General features: G+C 41.0%; 2 protein-coding genes across 8 annotated transcripts in view; one reads left to right on the forward strand and one right to left on the reverse strand.

Moving 5' to 3' along the window:
- The window catches only part of LRP11 (LDL receptor related protein 11), a 52,254-nt gene that overhangs the window by 14,549 nt on the left and 22,976 nt on the right, over positions 1–14,729 (forward strand). Inside the window, exons 7-9 of one of the 5 annotated variants that reach the window (XR_015802470.1) lie at positions 5,994–6,065; positions 10,968–11,098; positions 12,096–14,147. Coding sequence is in view for 2 of the 5 variants with exons in the window: in XM_014874149.2 (XP_014729635.2) it covers positions 27–181 (155 nt within the window). In the remaining 3 variants the exon portion in view is untranslated. Of the gene's footprint in view, positions 1–26; positions 1,622–5,993; positions 6,066–10,967; positions 14,148–14,729 lie in introns of those variants that run through there. The other 4 variants (XR_015802471.1, XR_015802472.1, XM_088161743.1 and 1 more) reach the window with 4 other exon arrangements.
- PCMT1 (protein-L-isoaspartate (D-aspartate) O-methyltransferase) overlaps positions 7,252–14,729 on the reverse strand; it is a 35,817-nt gene continuing 28,339 nt past the window's right edge. For all 3 annotated transcript variants that reach the window (XM_088161744.1, XM_014874227.2, XM_014874228.2), the window contains one exon: positions 7,252–9,515. In XM_088161744.1, coding sequence (XP_088017870.1) covers positions 9,510–9,515 — 6 coding nt within the window. In that variant the 3' untranslated portion in view covers positions 7,252–9,509. The remainder of the gene's footprint in view (positions 9,516–14,729) is intronic.

Raw genomic sequence — 14,729 nt, forward strand, 5'->3', positions numbered from 1 at the left:
TGTAATTTCTCTTAACCTCATTGTAGGTGCTGTGTTACCCTTAGCCTTAGGCTTGGCAATCACTGCTTTGCTGCTGCTTATGGTTGCTTGCAGACTGCGCTTAGTGAAACAGAAGCTCAAAAAAGCTCGACCCATTACATCTGAAGAGTCTGATTACCTCATCAATGGGATGTATCTCTAAAAGCTGGATTTGGGTCGATTGTTTTCTCCCCTTTCTTCTGTGTCCATGAATCTCTGCCTCTATAAAACGACCAAAATCCTTAGTTTATTTTCAAGCGTAGAAGAAGCCTATGAGATGAAGAACATACTCTTCCCCTTCGTTGATAATATAAAAAATGGGTAGATGTCCTTGCTCAGAAAATAAGAAACGTTCAGGCTCCAGAGAGTAGCTCCAGTTGATTGTTGTGCAGAAGACACTACAAGGTGAGGAGACCCCAGACTGGATGTGGGGTGCCCTTGCCCTCCCCACAGCAGTTGGGGTCTCAGCCAGGGCTGAGTGTACCCCAGGGCCTGGGCACTGGAGCAGCCAAGGCTCCAGAGCCCAGCTGTGTTGGCCAAGGTGTGGGGGGAAGCCTGTGCCACCTTGCTCTTCTCAGTGCTTCACTGTGGGCACTGGGATGCTCCAGCCAACACGTTCCTTCATCGTCCAGCAGAGACCAACTGTGTTCTTTCCACCTGATGCACTGGGAATATTTTAATTAGAGAATGTGTCTTGCTTTGTTAATTAAAAGCAATTGCTATCCAAGCACCTCCTTTTGCAAAGAAAATTGTGATTTAAGGAAGAAAGCATCTTATTTTCACTCAGTTTAAACCTCTGTGCTGCTACCAGATAGCTATGCTTGCTAAATGCTGAAATAAAAAAATGCAGCTTCTCAGCAGATGAGCTTGAACTTCCCAGTGCTCAGCAGCAGTCGTGTACTGCTGCCTAAAGCAGTTGTGGACGCCCCATTGCTGGCAATGTTCAAGCCTAGGCTGGATGGAGTTCTGAGCAACCTGGTCTAGTGGAAGGTGTCCCTGCCCATGGCAGGGGGGTTGCAGCTAAATGATCTTTAAGGTCCTTTCCAACCCAAACCCCTCTATGATTCCGTGTACAGTCTCAGAGCAGTGTCTCTCCTCAGAGCTCAGGTCTTGTTCAGCCTTTTCCACATCCAGCCCACCACCCTCCTGCAGCATGAGAACGCAGCACACAGCAGTTTTTATCCAAGATGCCAGAGTGTAGGATTCCTGCTGGTTATCCCATAGCTCCCTGCAAAGCTTGAAAGCTTTGGTGATCTGCCCTCACCCAGAAAAATTCTCATAGAATTAGAGCAAGTAATTGATAATGTGTGAGTGAACTGCAGATGTGTTACCAGTAAAATGTGTACAGTACATGTTATATATACATACATATATACACACACTGTGCTGTCTGTCTTGTTTGGCTGTCCAAGGATGTCACATTCCTCATGGGTCTCAATAATACCAGAGTCAAATGAGGCATGCATTGTTTTGTATGTTGTCTTTTGTACTTCAGTAACTTTGAGTTAGCAAGAATATTGCCATGGTATACAAATAGTTCTTCAAGTAATTTGTTCTTGATTTCTTCATGTAAAATAGCTCTAATAAACCGATTCTATTCTTATATTTATTGCATTGTCTTTTGTTTCCATTGCCAGCTAAATTTTGTGCTAAAAGATTGCATCATGAGAGCAGACAGAAGTACATTCCTCCTTTCTGTAAAACAGCCTTACAAGAAGATGGAATGTGTATGGTGGGGGGAGTTGTTGAGATACTTGTGTTTTGGAGACAAAGAAGGACAGGGCATCTACCTGTGTGACCTGTCTCGAGCAGTGCTTAAGCTGAGCAGGACAGCAGTTGTAGAGCTGGCTGTTCCAACCATTTGGTTGTGCCATGTGAGGCAAAGTCTGGTTGTTTGTACTTTGGTGTCACAGTGGGTCCAGGAGACCATCTGCTGATGCTGCCCATTTCCAGTTTGGGAGTACGGCCTCTCTTCCATCCCTGCCCCCAGCAGACATGGCAAATACTGCAAGACCCAAAAGACCACACTAAATACAGCCTTCTAGGGAAGACTCACTACCCATTTGGTTGGCGTCTTATTTTCCATCATTGAAATTTGTGTTGGCTTTTAATTAAATACCTAAATGTCCTTCACCATTAGCAAAGCAGCAAGAAAAGTGCCTTTTTCTCTCTGCCCAGTGTGCTCCTATCACCAAAACCCATTACCCTGGCACACAGCCAGCAGCAGAACAAAAGGTTTGGTTTTGTTCTGCTGGGCAAGATCTGGCACAAAGCACAAGCCAGCCAGTACAGCCGTGATGCAAGAGGCTGCTCAGCTTTCCAGTCACTTTACCCAACAGCAGGCCTTGTGTCTGTGCTGCTGCTAGTGGAATAAACCTTCAGGATTTGGCATGTGACAGCTGAGAATGAATGCCTCCAAGCAGAGAGCAGCAGACAGCAAGCACGGTACAGGAGTCTGGCTAGTGCTGCGCTAGAGTTGCCACAGTCTTCCCAGAGACTCTTCTTTCTGGGAGGGGAGATGGGGACAGTTGCTGCCCTGCAGGCAGCCAGCTTGAGGCCTGTTGCTTCCCAGGCAACAGCAAATTCCACGGCTGGAATAAAATAAAATAGTTTTCACTTTACCAGAGAGCCTAAGGGCGTTGTCAGCTGGATGCACAGCAAGACAAAGTTAGCAAGGTAACAGATTGGCTTGGCAGCTCCTGCAATTAACACACACTGGTCTCAATACCATGTGTTTGCATTTAGTAGCTTTCATGCTATTTGATTTTAAATAAGGCATACTGAACTACTGAGCTAGAGCACACCTAGGAGTAGCAGAAAATACCGTCTACAAGCTCAGGATGCTTTTCGCCTTCTCCCCAGGCAGCTCCCAGCCACTGCCTGCTGCTGACACCACTTCTGTAGCCCCTCCCAGCCACTCCCAAGGTTGGGGTTCTTCCCTCTGATGTAAAAGGAGTGCTCAGAGCAGGCAGTGCTTCTAGCCCATCTTCTTGGCTGCACTGCTGAAACTGCATTCATGGCCTCTCATGCAGAACTCAGAGCTGGGCAGTTTTACAGTCACAGATCACAGAATATTCTGAGTCGAAAGGGACCTATGAGTATTTATCCTGTAGCAGAAGTGAGACACTTTGTGTGAAAGTTGTCACTATTTGAAGTCTGTCAGATCTGTTTATCCTGTCCTAAACGCTGACATTCGTCTATCTACGTAACTGTGAATATGCTCAGTCCACCTGTTCTCACCAGCACCTTAGGTAAGCAGAGAATATTGACTACCCTGACTGCATAGCCCAGTGGATGTTCCCCATCTGTGTATTAGGAGAGGTCATTAAAATTTATTTTGTCAGTGTATTTTAATGTTGATCAAGATTCTTATTTCACTTAGACTGCCTTTTAAAAACTGTTTTGCCCTTCAGACAGCTCTTAAGGGTACAAATTACTTCAGAGCAGCAAACAATACAATACTTACCTAGGTTTGATCCATATTTAGAAGTAAGGCGGTTTTTTTTCATATGGGCTGCTTGCTGCCCACTTTTGCAGGGGATCCTAGCCTGAATATCTCGCTGTAATCACTCCATAGCACTGTAGGATAATAGCAGGGGCAGTTCCAAGAGCACATTTGCAAAACAAAAAGGCTCAAATAGGTCAGTGTGATGCTCCATTTGCTTTCCAAATCCTAGATAAAGCGTTAAGAGTTTCAATCCCAAACTGCACAGAGCCAGTCAGAGGCATGAACCAATAGCAACACAAACACGCCACCCCAAAACAAAGGGAGAGCCTTTCTAGTAAGCCCTAACAGAATCCACAGTCATGCATCACTAAGGTCTGCCTGACTGTTTTCATGTGCAGCAGGAATTGGTATTTTTCAGTTTCTAATGGCAAAAGCTAAAAGAGGAGGAGCAAAGGGGACAAAAAGCTAGAGAAGATTCAAAGAACACTGATGGGCATAAAGACCAGACAGAGGCAATAAATACAGAGTAATTAATATGAAAAAGTGCCTACTACACAATCGACACAATCGGTCTGAGTTGAGTGACATGGAGACATGCTGTAAACAAGGAATATTTAAAGGGGAAAATTGTGTTAAAGTAAATCTGCTCTATATTTTTCAAGTAATAGTTACTTAAAACAACTGAAAAAGTGATGCACCCTGCACTGGAGCCCTGAAACACAAAGAGAAATCTAGAACAACTGGATCAGCACACTTCAGAAACAAGACTTTAAATACACCTGCTAAAATTTTAATTTTTGCAGTTGCAAGGCTCCTGGCTGACAGTTACAAACTACTCATAAATCAATTAAAAGTGTATTTTGAGCAAGCTGGCAGAAACCAGACAAGGCAGAAAGTTTCATGACCAACTGAGAGTCAACCACTTCCTTGGCCAAAGAAAGGTATAATCCTGTTCTAATGAGGACAGAGCAAGACATTTTAACATAGTTCTTAAAACTACCAGATCCTAATGAATTAAAGAGCTGCATTTAAGATTTCTACGCTCAAACGAAATGACTGGACAACACAGATATAGAGTGAACAGGGAACCTGAATGAGTGCAGGACTGTAAAGGACTTGAAAGCAGGCAGCCCAGTGGAAGATGGGACTATAGGCAGGGCATCCCTGAAGGCTAATTCCATGCCCAAGAGGTGGCTATCCTGAGGCTGCCTCTATATCCAGAGGAGATGAGCTTCTCTAGAGCTCTCATAGAGCAGTAGTCTTGGTAGGTGTTCTTGAATCACCCATCGTCCTAACCAGAGGCCTTCCAGAGTGTCCTCCTAGTCCATAAGGCTATACCTGCAATAAAAGTTACTGATTTATCTCAGATGCCACTTCTCCATTATAGCTGCAAAAGGATTTGGCAGAACATAATTAGCAAGAAACACGGCCTGTTCATAGTACAAACACATAAAATGCAAACATAAGCCCAAACATGGCTGAAAAAAGGACTTCAGCTTCTCAGAAACATTAGGGAAGGTTTTCAAGAGTATCTACCAGGTCAGTTGTTTAGAAGCATATGACAAAAATGACTGGACTACAAAGAAACCATAGAGAATCAAAGTGAGTTCTCAACAGTCTTGATGAAAATAGTCTGTTGCTGCTAAAAAAAGTTTTGCTAAAAGGCACAGGATTGTCTCAACTTCTAAGTTTGGTATGATGAGACACGAAGTGAGTTATTTTCATTTCTCCTTCCTGAAGCTTTCAAGCAATTCTCAATGGGCAGCTGGATCTCCTCCATACGTGTTTCAGTAATAACTATGTCCACTCAATAATTTAAAGAAGTACAATTTTAGTTTCTGAGCACATCCCACTGAGCATCTCACTAACACCCTGCCAAGAGCAACAGAGAACAGTAACAGCCTTTCATAGGAAAGTTCAGAGTGCATCAGCTGCATCATGAATTTGTGCTGTGTAAAAAGCTACTACCTGGAACAGAAAGCACCCCTGTATGTCAAGGATGAAGTATGGGAGGTAAATAGGCCAGGTAGAGGGAAGTTTACATCACCTCTGCCAGCATAAGGCCAAGTTTTAATCCAATCTTATTTCCTCAGACCTGGCTGAGGCATGGAACTCCAAACTTAGCCAGCTAGGGGGTCTGAGCATGTAGGAGTTATTTATAGTAAAGGCAAAGCAGGGTTATGATAGCTTAAGAGTGTCTATGCACTTACCATAACTGGTCTGCTGTTCACACCCTTTCAGTTAAAAGCAGATGGACAAAACTCAAATAGACCCAAAAAAGGCAAAACGTATGAACCCACAAAACCAACTTAAACCCCATACTTGAAGCTATACAGTACTTAAACTCTTACCCTTCCTGATCTATGAAGTCTGAACATCCTGAAATGCCAAAGACCTATTTCAGAGCTCATCATCTCCTGCATCCTCCGTGCCATCTTTGAGGCAACACTTCCTCTCTGATTTTTTTTTGTTTAGTTCTGCACAATGTGCTTGTGTGACCTCACCACCTGCCTTTTTTCTGAACCAGGACCACCCCTCATTCACTTCAGCAGAATACCTGTTCCACATTGCTTGGGACACGGATCAAGGTTCCATAAAGGTAACTATTCCTCTTTTGAACTGCATCCTAATATATTTAAAATCAGCTAAATAGAACAAAAGTTACAAATCATGAGCGTGCTTTGCATTACTTACCCTTTATACCATGTCAAAGTTCAGAAGGAATTGTCTCATGTCCTCCTTCTGTGAACTGCATTTAAATCAGAAGCAGCACAACCTAGGGCACATTAACAAGGAAGAAAATACCGCTACTGTAAGAATAGTTTAACACTCTTCCTGACAGGAAGGAGAGTACTAGTTCAGAATTTTCCTCTAAGTATTTTACTTTACCTCTTTGTGCTGATGTGTTAAATCCACAGTCCCTCCACACTCAAAAATCCTAGAGCTTGTCACCCTGTCACAAAACCACTGTATATGTGGAGAGAACTGCTGCCAGCTGGAAGCTCCAGAGCCTACCAGGCAGAGCCCCCCTGCCTCCAGGCATTACTGTCCATTTCAAACTCGATGACTACAGAACATTTCAGGAATCATCCAGGTGGCTTCATCAGCAGTGCTGATGCACACGCGCTGTGTGCTGGTTTCCCTCCAGAAAAAGTTCATGTTACAGGCTCTGTGGCCTCAAGCCAGCTGACCATCTGAATGGAAAAAGTACATAGGTGATTCTTGCTACATAAACAGAAAGCATCCATACAGCACATCAAACTCCTCTGCAGAGAACCCACAACTCTTGATGGGTTTTCAAGACACAGGTATTGGCTTTCCAGGTCTTCTACTGGATCCCAGAAACAACCAGATAAGCAACTCAGAGTTCAGCCACTCCGTTCTCCAAAGCTCTTCTGGCTTAGAGGTGATAGCCACAGCCCAGTGAAACATGACTGCACCTCTTAGAAAGAGATAAAACTTTAATCCTTGCAAGTGGCCAATCACTCTCCGAGGTAGCTGAATTCAACTATGGGCAGCAGACAGAACTTTGCACAGAGCCTGTTCACCAAAACACACAGATGTGAACTATGAGAAATTCCAAACAGCCACCAAAAACCCCATTTACATTTCAGCTAGTATTAACACGCTTTGTAACTGCTGCAATACATTAATTGACTGAAAATGGACATGTAGTTGATCAGTTAGCAAACCAGTATATTTACACATTTTCTTTTGGATATGTGAAATCCTGTTGACAGTTAAAAAACAACAAAACCAACCACAAAATGAGACAGACACCTAGGTACAGCTTCCTCTCAATTTGTTTTATTTGGCAAAGTAGCAACTCAGACAGTTCACACAGCATTTATTCAAGCTCTTCAAGTCTTCTACATTTCAACTTGTCCTTGTCTCCGAGTTTTTACTTCAGAACCATTGCTCCATCATGGAGGAGTTTCCATTTTTGACTCGTAAATGCTACTCCGGGATACTCCTTTCTGTCCGAGTACCTTGACTATCATCAACCCCTTCAGAGGAATGGGTGCACTACTCCCATCAGCCTTGGTCCCTGAAGCCTTACACCTCCTGAAGTGGTTCTCCCCCAGGAAGTTGTCATTGGGTCTCAGCTTTAACACCACTTCCAAGTCAGGCTAGCTTACTACAGTGTCCAGAGACAGGAATTTGGATACAGTTGAGCTCATATCTTTCATTTAACTGATATAATTAGTGAGAAGATGTAAATAAAGCTGAACTCAAACTGGAAGATACAGCGACCAAAAGGTTGAACATTAGCATGCATCAGTTAAGATATTTCACTTCAACACCAAGAACTAGAGTCACAGTTGTTTGTGGGTTAGTACAAATTTGTCAGACGCAAGTGGATTTTTCTGGATTGTATTTTCTAGAATACTCGCTATATTAATTTCTTTGTAAGATTAATCTTGTGCAAGTGCTCCCAGGCTGCAGTCAGATCAGGAGGTGGTACATTAACTTACAAACATCTAAATAAATTAATTCATATACTATCTTTTACAGAGGAACAAAATGGGGCTGGTCCTCAAAAGGCAAATTTTTTTAAATATTCCTTTTCCATATTCATAGGCCTTTGAATTTTAACCTTAATGCTTCCAGGGATTAATCCTATCACAAAATTATTACTCTTCTATCATAAAAAGGTGTTCTGGGGTTTTTTCCAGTGATCACTATGGGTTGTTTTATTCTAGCATCCTTCTTATCATTAAAAAAGAAAAAAAAAAAAAAAAAGAAACAAAAAAAGAAAAAGAAATAAAGAAAAAGATAATACACTGTTTACTTTAATTCCTGGTTGCTCAAATTTGAGCAAGATGACTGAAGACACACTTCACCCCCTTTCCCAAAGCAGCCCACCTTACTGTACTGCTTCACAATTTGCTGTTAACATTGTACAGTACCAAAAGAGAAAACTTAGGGCAGAAAAAAATGCTTATAGCCTTCCAACTATTCTATATGAAAACTGAACAAGTGCATCTATCTGTACTTAGGAGTCCAGGATTCTTTCTGCAAGTATGATGTGTTCCTTCTATAGCAATTCAGAATTCACTTTCTAAAAAGCCAGAATTTTTCCTGGGTGCCCACAGTTATAAAAATAAAAATGTTAATACAGCAAATGGCTTTGCCAAAAGCAACTTTCTTTTAGGACCAAAGGGGGTTTTGGTTTTTAATAAAGAACCTACCAGTCCATATCTCAGACTACCTACCGATCCTAATCTTCCACACATGCACAAACCCCCACTTTTGCTTTTAACTTTATTTGGCAAAGCAGCATTGCAGAAATTATTCAGTGATTGGAACACACCTCACCTCACATTCATGGAGTTAGATCCATGTGTATCACACCAGCACTGAGCTATAAACCACAACAGAATTTCAAGATTACATCAATCAATTTTAGAAGGGAAAACCATGTCTGTTATGTCCAGCTTAAACAGCAATGTTTGATAAGAGCAGCCACCTACCTCTGATGTCTTGAAATTTAATATATACAAATGCCTGGTTTTAAGGTAAAAAAAGCTGCTGATTGTATCTACTACATGCTAGTCTATGACACCATGTCAAAAGCTTAGAAAGGAAGTTCATCTCCTTTTAGTAGCATCTAGCAGACGTTGGAACACAGAAAACCTGGTATTACCTATGCAGTGTCGTAAGGTGCACAGAAGCAGTTTTACCAAGGGACACAGGAGCTGAGAGAAGTGAGTGTTCAAGTTCCTCCATCAAAATTAGAGTTCACAAGCTGTAGGTCTTTATCTGCAATTTTGCAGAAATTCACTTTGAACAGATGAAAGTGAAATAAAGGCATGTTAAATAAAACAGTGCCCACATAAAACTTTCCACCATTTCTTTATCAGGTTTGCCTTGAGCATCTAAAAAAATAAAACAAACACCACGCTTTTCCATGCTGATAACAACAGTATAACAAAGTCCAAACAAGCTGCAATGCTGTTGGTTTTCAAAAAGCTTTTAGAACTGGAGATGAGCAGTCCACTGTAACACTATGTTTGGGTCAAGATGATGTAGCTTTTACAATTCATCCCTGTAGAAAGAAAACACATGCAGTTATGTTTCTTCTCCCCTTGAAAATGATATTTGAAAAGTTTTGATATTGAATCAGGTTACATTTAAGTGTTCACACACATCAGCAAAATTGCAATCTCTTCAAGCATTTGAGAAAAAAAAAACAAACACCAAAGGAAAGGCAACAGCAATCTCATATTATCTCATACTAATATGTGACTTATTGTGAATGGGTCCCTCTATTTTACATTTAATGGATCACTTGCCTTAAGGAAACCTCACACACTGCACAGCTAGTAAACACTGCTACCTGCCATCCGAATTCTGCTGGCTACACACTGGCAAGCAACTGAGCCAACTTACTAGACAGAGTATTGGCAAAATCCATCCTCTGTAGCTGTCAAAAAGGCAAGTTTAGCTTCAGCTGCAGTCTCTCAAGAAAGTGGGAACACAATCTTGCATCCCTGTCATGCAGTTTGTACCACCTAGTTTATTTATTTCTCAGATGAACTTGATTAGCTCCTGAAGGAGCTATGATAAATGAGGAGTAGGTTATGGAAAGACTGGGGGCAAGGCAGTGTGTGTATGTGTGTGAGCTAAAAGGGGATCTAGTTTGGAGAACGGATGCATCAAAAAGTCTCTCTAAATCGCTGAAAGGAATCTAGAAAATGCAGAAGTTTGTTTCTGTAGGACATTTAAAACACATTGAAACACAAAACCCATCGAAACCTATATTCCAACCATTAAGTTATCACATAGTAGTGATGTGTTGAAGTATTTCTAAAGCATTAATTTTTATGCAAAACACCCATCAAATCTGAAAGCTGTGCACTGTGCCACCCTGAGTGCTGGAAAACTCAAAGAGAAGTGCTTTGCCTCTTTTTTTTTCACAAGATGCAAGTGATCTATAAATTCAGAATGAATTTGCTGCTATTTTTCTTTTAGTAGGTGCATCAGCCTCATTAGCCAAAGCAAACTGAATTAGAAAAAACCTCAGTAATGTGATTGCTGGCTCAATACACAGTAGTATTTCCAGCTATCATGCAAACTAATCCACAAAAATATAGTTCTACATGCACACATACAAAACCTTTAAGTTATAAAGCCATTATTATGCTCCAGGAATCATACAGCATGGAATGACAGCATGCAAAATATCTTAAAAGCAACTGAAAAGGCTGTAGAAACTAGTGCTTAAATGACTAGTTTTCTATCCAATGCAGTTGGGATGCAAACCTTGTGATTTTAAGTGATAAATATTTGCATTCTTTGCACTTTGCACTGCCTCCTAATAGTAAGGTACTAATGACACAGCTTTGAGCACTGCAGTAATTACAGACAGCAGAAAAAAAGCAGGAGGTGGAAGAACACATCTTGGCACGGATAAAGAAAAATCTGTTTATAGCTAAAGGTTTGGAAGCTCTCCATATTTGCCTATCTCACAGAATGGGTATTTATTTACTTTAAACAGAAAAAAAGAAATGAACATCTGATACCCAGTTTAAAATACAGTGCCAGTGAATTCAGGACAAGTGCTTCATTCATCCCTAACACTTCCAGGAGCTGCATCATCAGTTAATTTTACAACTTCAAGAAGTGTAAGTAAGTAATGACTACTTCTATTGCTGGCTTAGTCTCATATGCCTAATTGTGGGTGTGATTTTTATCCTGATTCCTACCACACACTCACAGCTTTACAAAACCCTCATCTTTTACTGTGACAGGCAATTCTTAATCCTTCAAAGCCAAGGTAGATCCTCAAGAAACTGTAAGCCTAAGAAACATTCTGTACTTACTTCAAAAATATTAAAACACAATTATTTTACCCAGCTGCAGGTGTTAGCAAGGCTTTTGCATAATCTTGCTAATGCATGTAAGGTATTAAAAGTGTGGATTTGTTTTTTCTTTTCCAAAATGATATTTCTACTTAAAATATGCATTATATAAATACGTAATTTAGAAAAAATTATATTAACATGGTAATGTTTGAATTGTTGGTGTTTTTCATTGCTTTGATGTATTCCTGACCACTACATCCTATATGTGACATTCAAAATATGGATTTTCATATTTTATTTTTTAGAATATTTACTGTATTAAGGGGATCAGCTTTCCTCAAGAGATTTTTTACTTGCTCTTCACTACTCATTAATCTAGCAACTTGCCAGCCCAAAACAATCCACATGTTAAAATTATACAGCATTTATTTTCTACAGATAGAAATTGAATTTATATGTGCATTATTGGACTGTATGTATTAGAAAGTTCCAGAAAAGTCTCAGATCACCTGACAGGTAACAGTCAGCTTTCTCCCTAATGTAGCACAGCTTGCAGACACAAATACATATTGCAAACCAGCATCAGCTGACATGAGCTGATCCTGTATGGATCGAGAAGCTGCTAAGCTATGAAATCCATCAGGTTTCAGCTACTGCTAAGAATCAGGATACAGGCCTATCCTCCCAGGGGTACAACAAAATCTATCCTGCTACAAAGCTAAAAAAGAGACTCAAAGATTGTTCTTTCCTAGTTAAAACTATCTTGTTGTCCTCTAGAGCCACAGGAAAGATCTACTAATTTGTATTCTTTCTGTCCACAGATATTTGCTGTGACTCTTACACAACTCATGTAATTTCCCTCCACCTTCATGTAGGCACTCCTTCCAATCTGCTTACCAGCTCCTGCTTAGCAAGCAATATACATATAGGGTTTAAATCACCATAGTAGTCCTTCTCAGGCCTTTGGAATTCCAGCAAGAGAATCACTCATCTGTCAACCTAGGCATTAAAGCAACTTTGTAAGCTCAAGCTAAAGCAAATTTCAGAAGTCATTAGCTCAAAATTACTATTCTTGAAAAAAATTCAAGAAAGCTTGAAAAATTTTGGCTTACTACTAGGGAAAATATATGCATGAATATTCTACACTTCCCATTATGAATATCCAACAACAAACCAAGAAACATTCTCAGAAAAAATCTAATAGGCAGCCATTTCACGTAAATGATAAGAGTTTGTCCTGAAATAAAATAAAGAATCAATAATCTTATCAACAATGAGTTTGGGATACAAGTAAGTCATACAGCTTTGTGATCCCTCACCACCTCTTTAGTGGACAGCATTCAAATTAAATATTTGAACTAACATTTATAAATCTATCTGAAGACTATATCTCACTCTTTTAGATCCACTTCAATTTTCTTGTCATTAGGCATTTCAATGTCATTCATCTATGGAAAACATGTTGTCATTACTAAAAGTGAAATCAAGAGTGTAGCCTTTTATAACTTAGAAGTACAGCATCTACTCAGTGTTTCAGCAGCCCATTATTTCTCACTTTATAACTTTAAGGATGCAATATTTAGACTTGTTTTAATTTTTAATCTGGAAAGGTGCTATTATAAAATATTTATTATTTGCTATGTTCAATCATAAAACTGAGAGTAAATTGGAATGATGAAGGAATTTTTTCCGTAATCTACTGTATCAATGTATCAATATATGCACTTGTACATAATTGCATTGGGTTTGCCTGGCAAAGTTTTGTTAGTGGGGGAGTGGAGGGGCTGCAGAGGTGGCTTCTGTGAGAAGGTGCCAGAAGCTTCCTCCATGTTCTACAGAGCCAACACCAGCTGGCTCCTAGACCGACCCTCCACTGGCCAACTGGTCAGTGAGGAATGGAAGTGACACCTCTGTGGTAACACATTTAAGAAAGAAAAAAAATTATTGTGCAGAGAAGAGCAGGGTGAGAACATGTGAGAGGAACAGCCCTTCAGACACCCACATCAGAGGAGAAGGGGCAGGAGCTGCTCCAGGTCCCGGAGCTGAGATTCCTCTGTAGTCTGTGGTGCAGCCCGTGGTGAGGCTGCTGTGCCCCTGCAGCCCATGGAGGATCACAGGGATGCAGAGATCCACCTCTAGCCCATAAAGGATCACAGGGATGCAGAGATCCACCTGCAGCCTATGGAGGAGCCCAGGCTGGAGCAGTTGGATGCCTGAGAGGAGGCTGTGAACCTGTGGGAAATGTGCTGGAGCAGGCTCCTGGCAGGGACCTGCAGACCCATGGAGAGAGGAGCCCATGCTGGAGCAGGTTTCCTGCCAGGACTTGTCACCCTGTAGAGAGCCTACACCGGAGCAGGCTGTGTCTACAAGAACAGTGACCCACCTTGGAGCAGTTCATGAAGAACTGTAGCCCACAGGAAGGATTCATGTTGGAGAAGTTCATGAAGAACAGTGTCCTGTGGGAGGGACCCCATACAGGAGCAGAGGAAGGACTCCTCTCCCTGAGCAGCAGTAGGAAGAACACGTGATTAAGTGGCTGTAAACCCCACTCCTTGCCTCCTTGCACTGCTGGGGACAGGAGGTAGAGCTAGGAAGGAGGGGGAGAAGGGGTGCAGGAAAGGTGTTTTTAAGGTTTGTTTTACTTCTCATTATCCTGCTTTGATTTTGCTTGGCAATAATTTCACTTAATATCCCCAAGTCAAGTCTGTTGTATCCATGGTGGTAACTGATGAGTGATCTCTCCCTGTTCTTAACTCACAAGCCTTCCGTTGTATTCCCTCTCCTCTGTCCAGTTGTGGAGGGAGTGGCTTTGTGAGCACCTGGTATTCAGTTGGGGTCAAACCACCACAGTAATACATAATTCTTAAATTTAACCGAAAATATTTTGTGCAGAGATTCTTTTTGCCAAAGTAAAATAAAAACTTGAGCCATAATCAGTATTCTGTATGGCCTGAGGGATTCCAGCAAACAATACCTGCTAATTTCAAATTAAATTGGTCAACTAGCTCATCAGGGGCACTTGAAACACTGAGTAAGAGTTTCTAAGCAGAAGCCTATTAAAACATATCCTAATAAATACATTTTCCAAAAGGGTGTTAATCGTGGTTTATGTACAGGTAAGTGGGGTACAGTAACAGCCCCAGTTTAGTCAGGGAAGTTTTTGCTCAGAAAGGTCATACTGTCATTATAATTTTGTATTTTATCAGCAAGTATTAATTTAGCATGACATTAATAAATCATTTCTACTAATACAATATGTAAGACAAAAGTAGTTAACATTTATAAATGGCTGTCTGTCTGGAAATCAAACTCAAAATGCAACAGAGACTCACTCCTAAGTGCTATTTACACTGTTATTCTCTTATGCCTCTGTATCAGCAATAGTATGACCAGCAGGACAAGGTATCACCTGGAAGTATTTAAAGGATGTGTAGATGTGGCCTTTAGGAACATGG

This window comes from Sturnus vulgaris, chromosome 3 (genome assembly GCF_052056855.1).
Source record: "Sturnus vulgaris isolate bStuVul1 chromosome 3, bStuVul1.hap1, whole genome shotgun sequence".
Taxonomy (NCBI): domain Eukaryota; kingdom Metazoa; phylum Chordata; class Aves; order Passeriformes; family Sturnidae; genus Sturnus; species Sturnus vulgaris.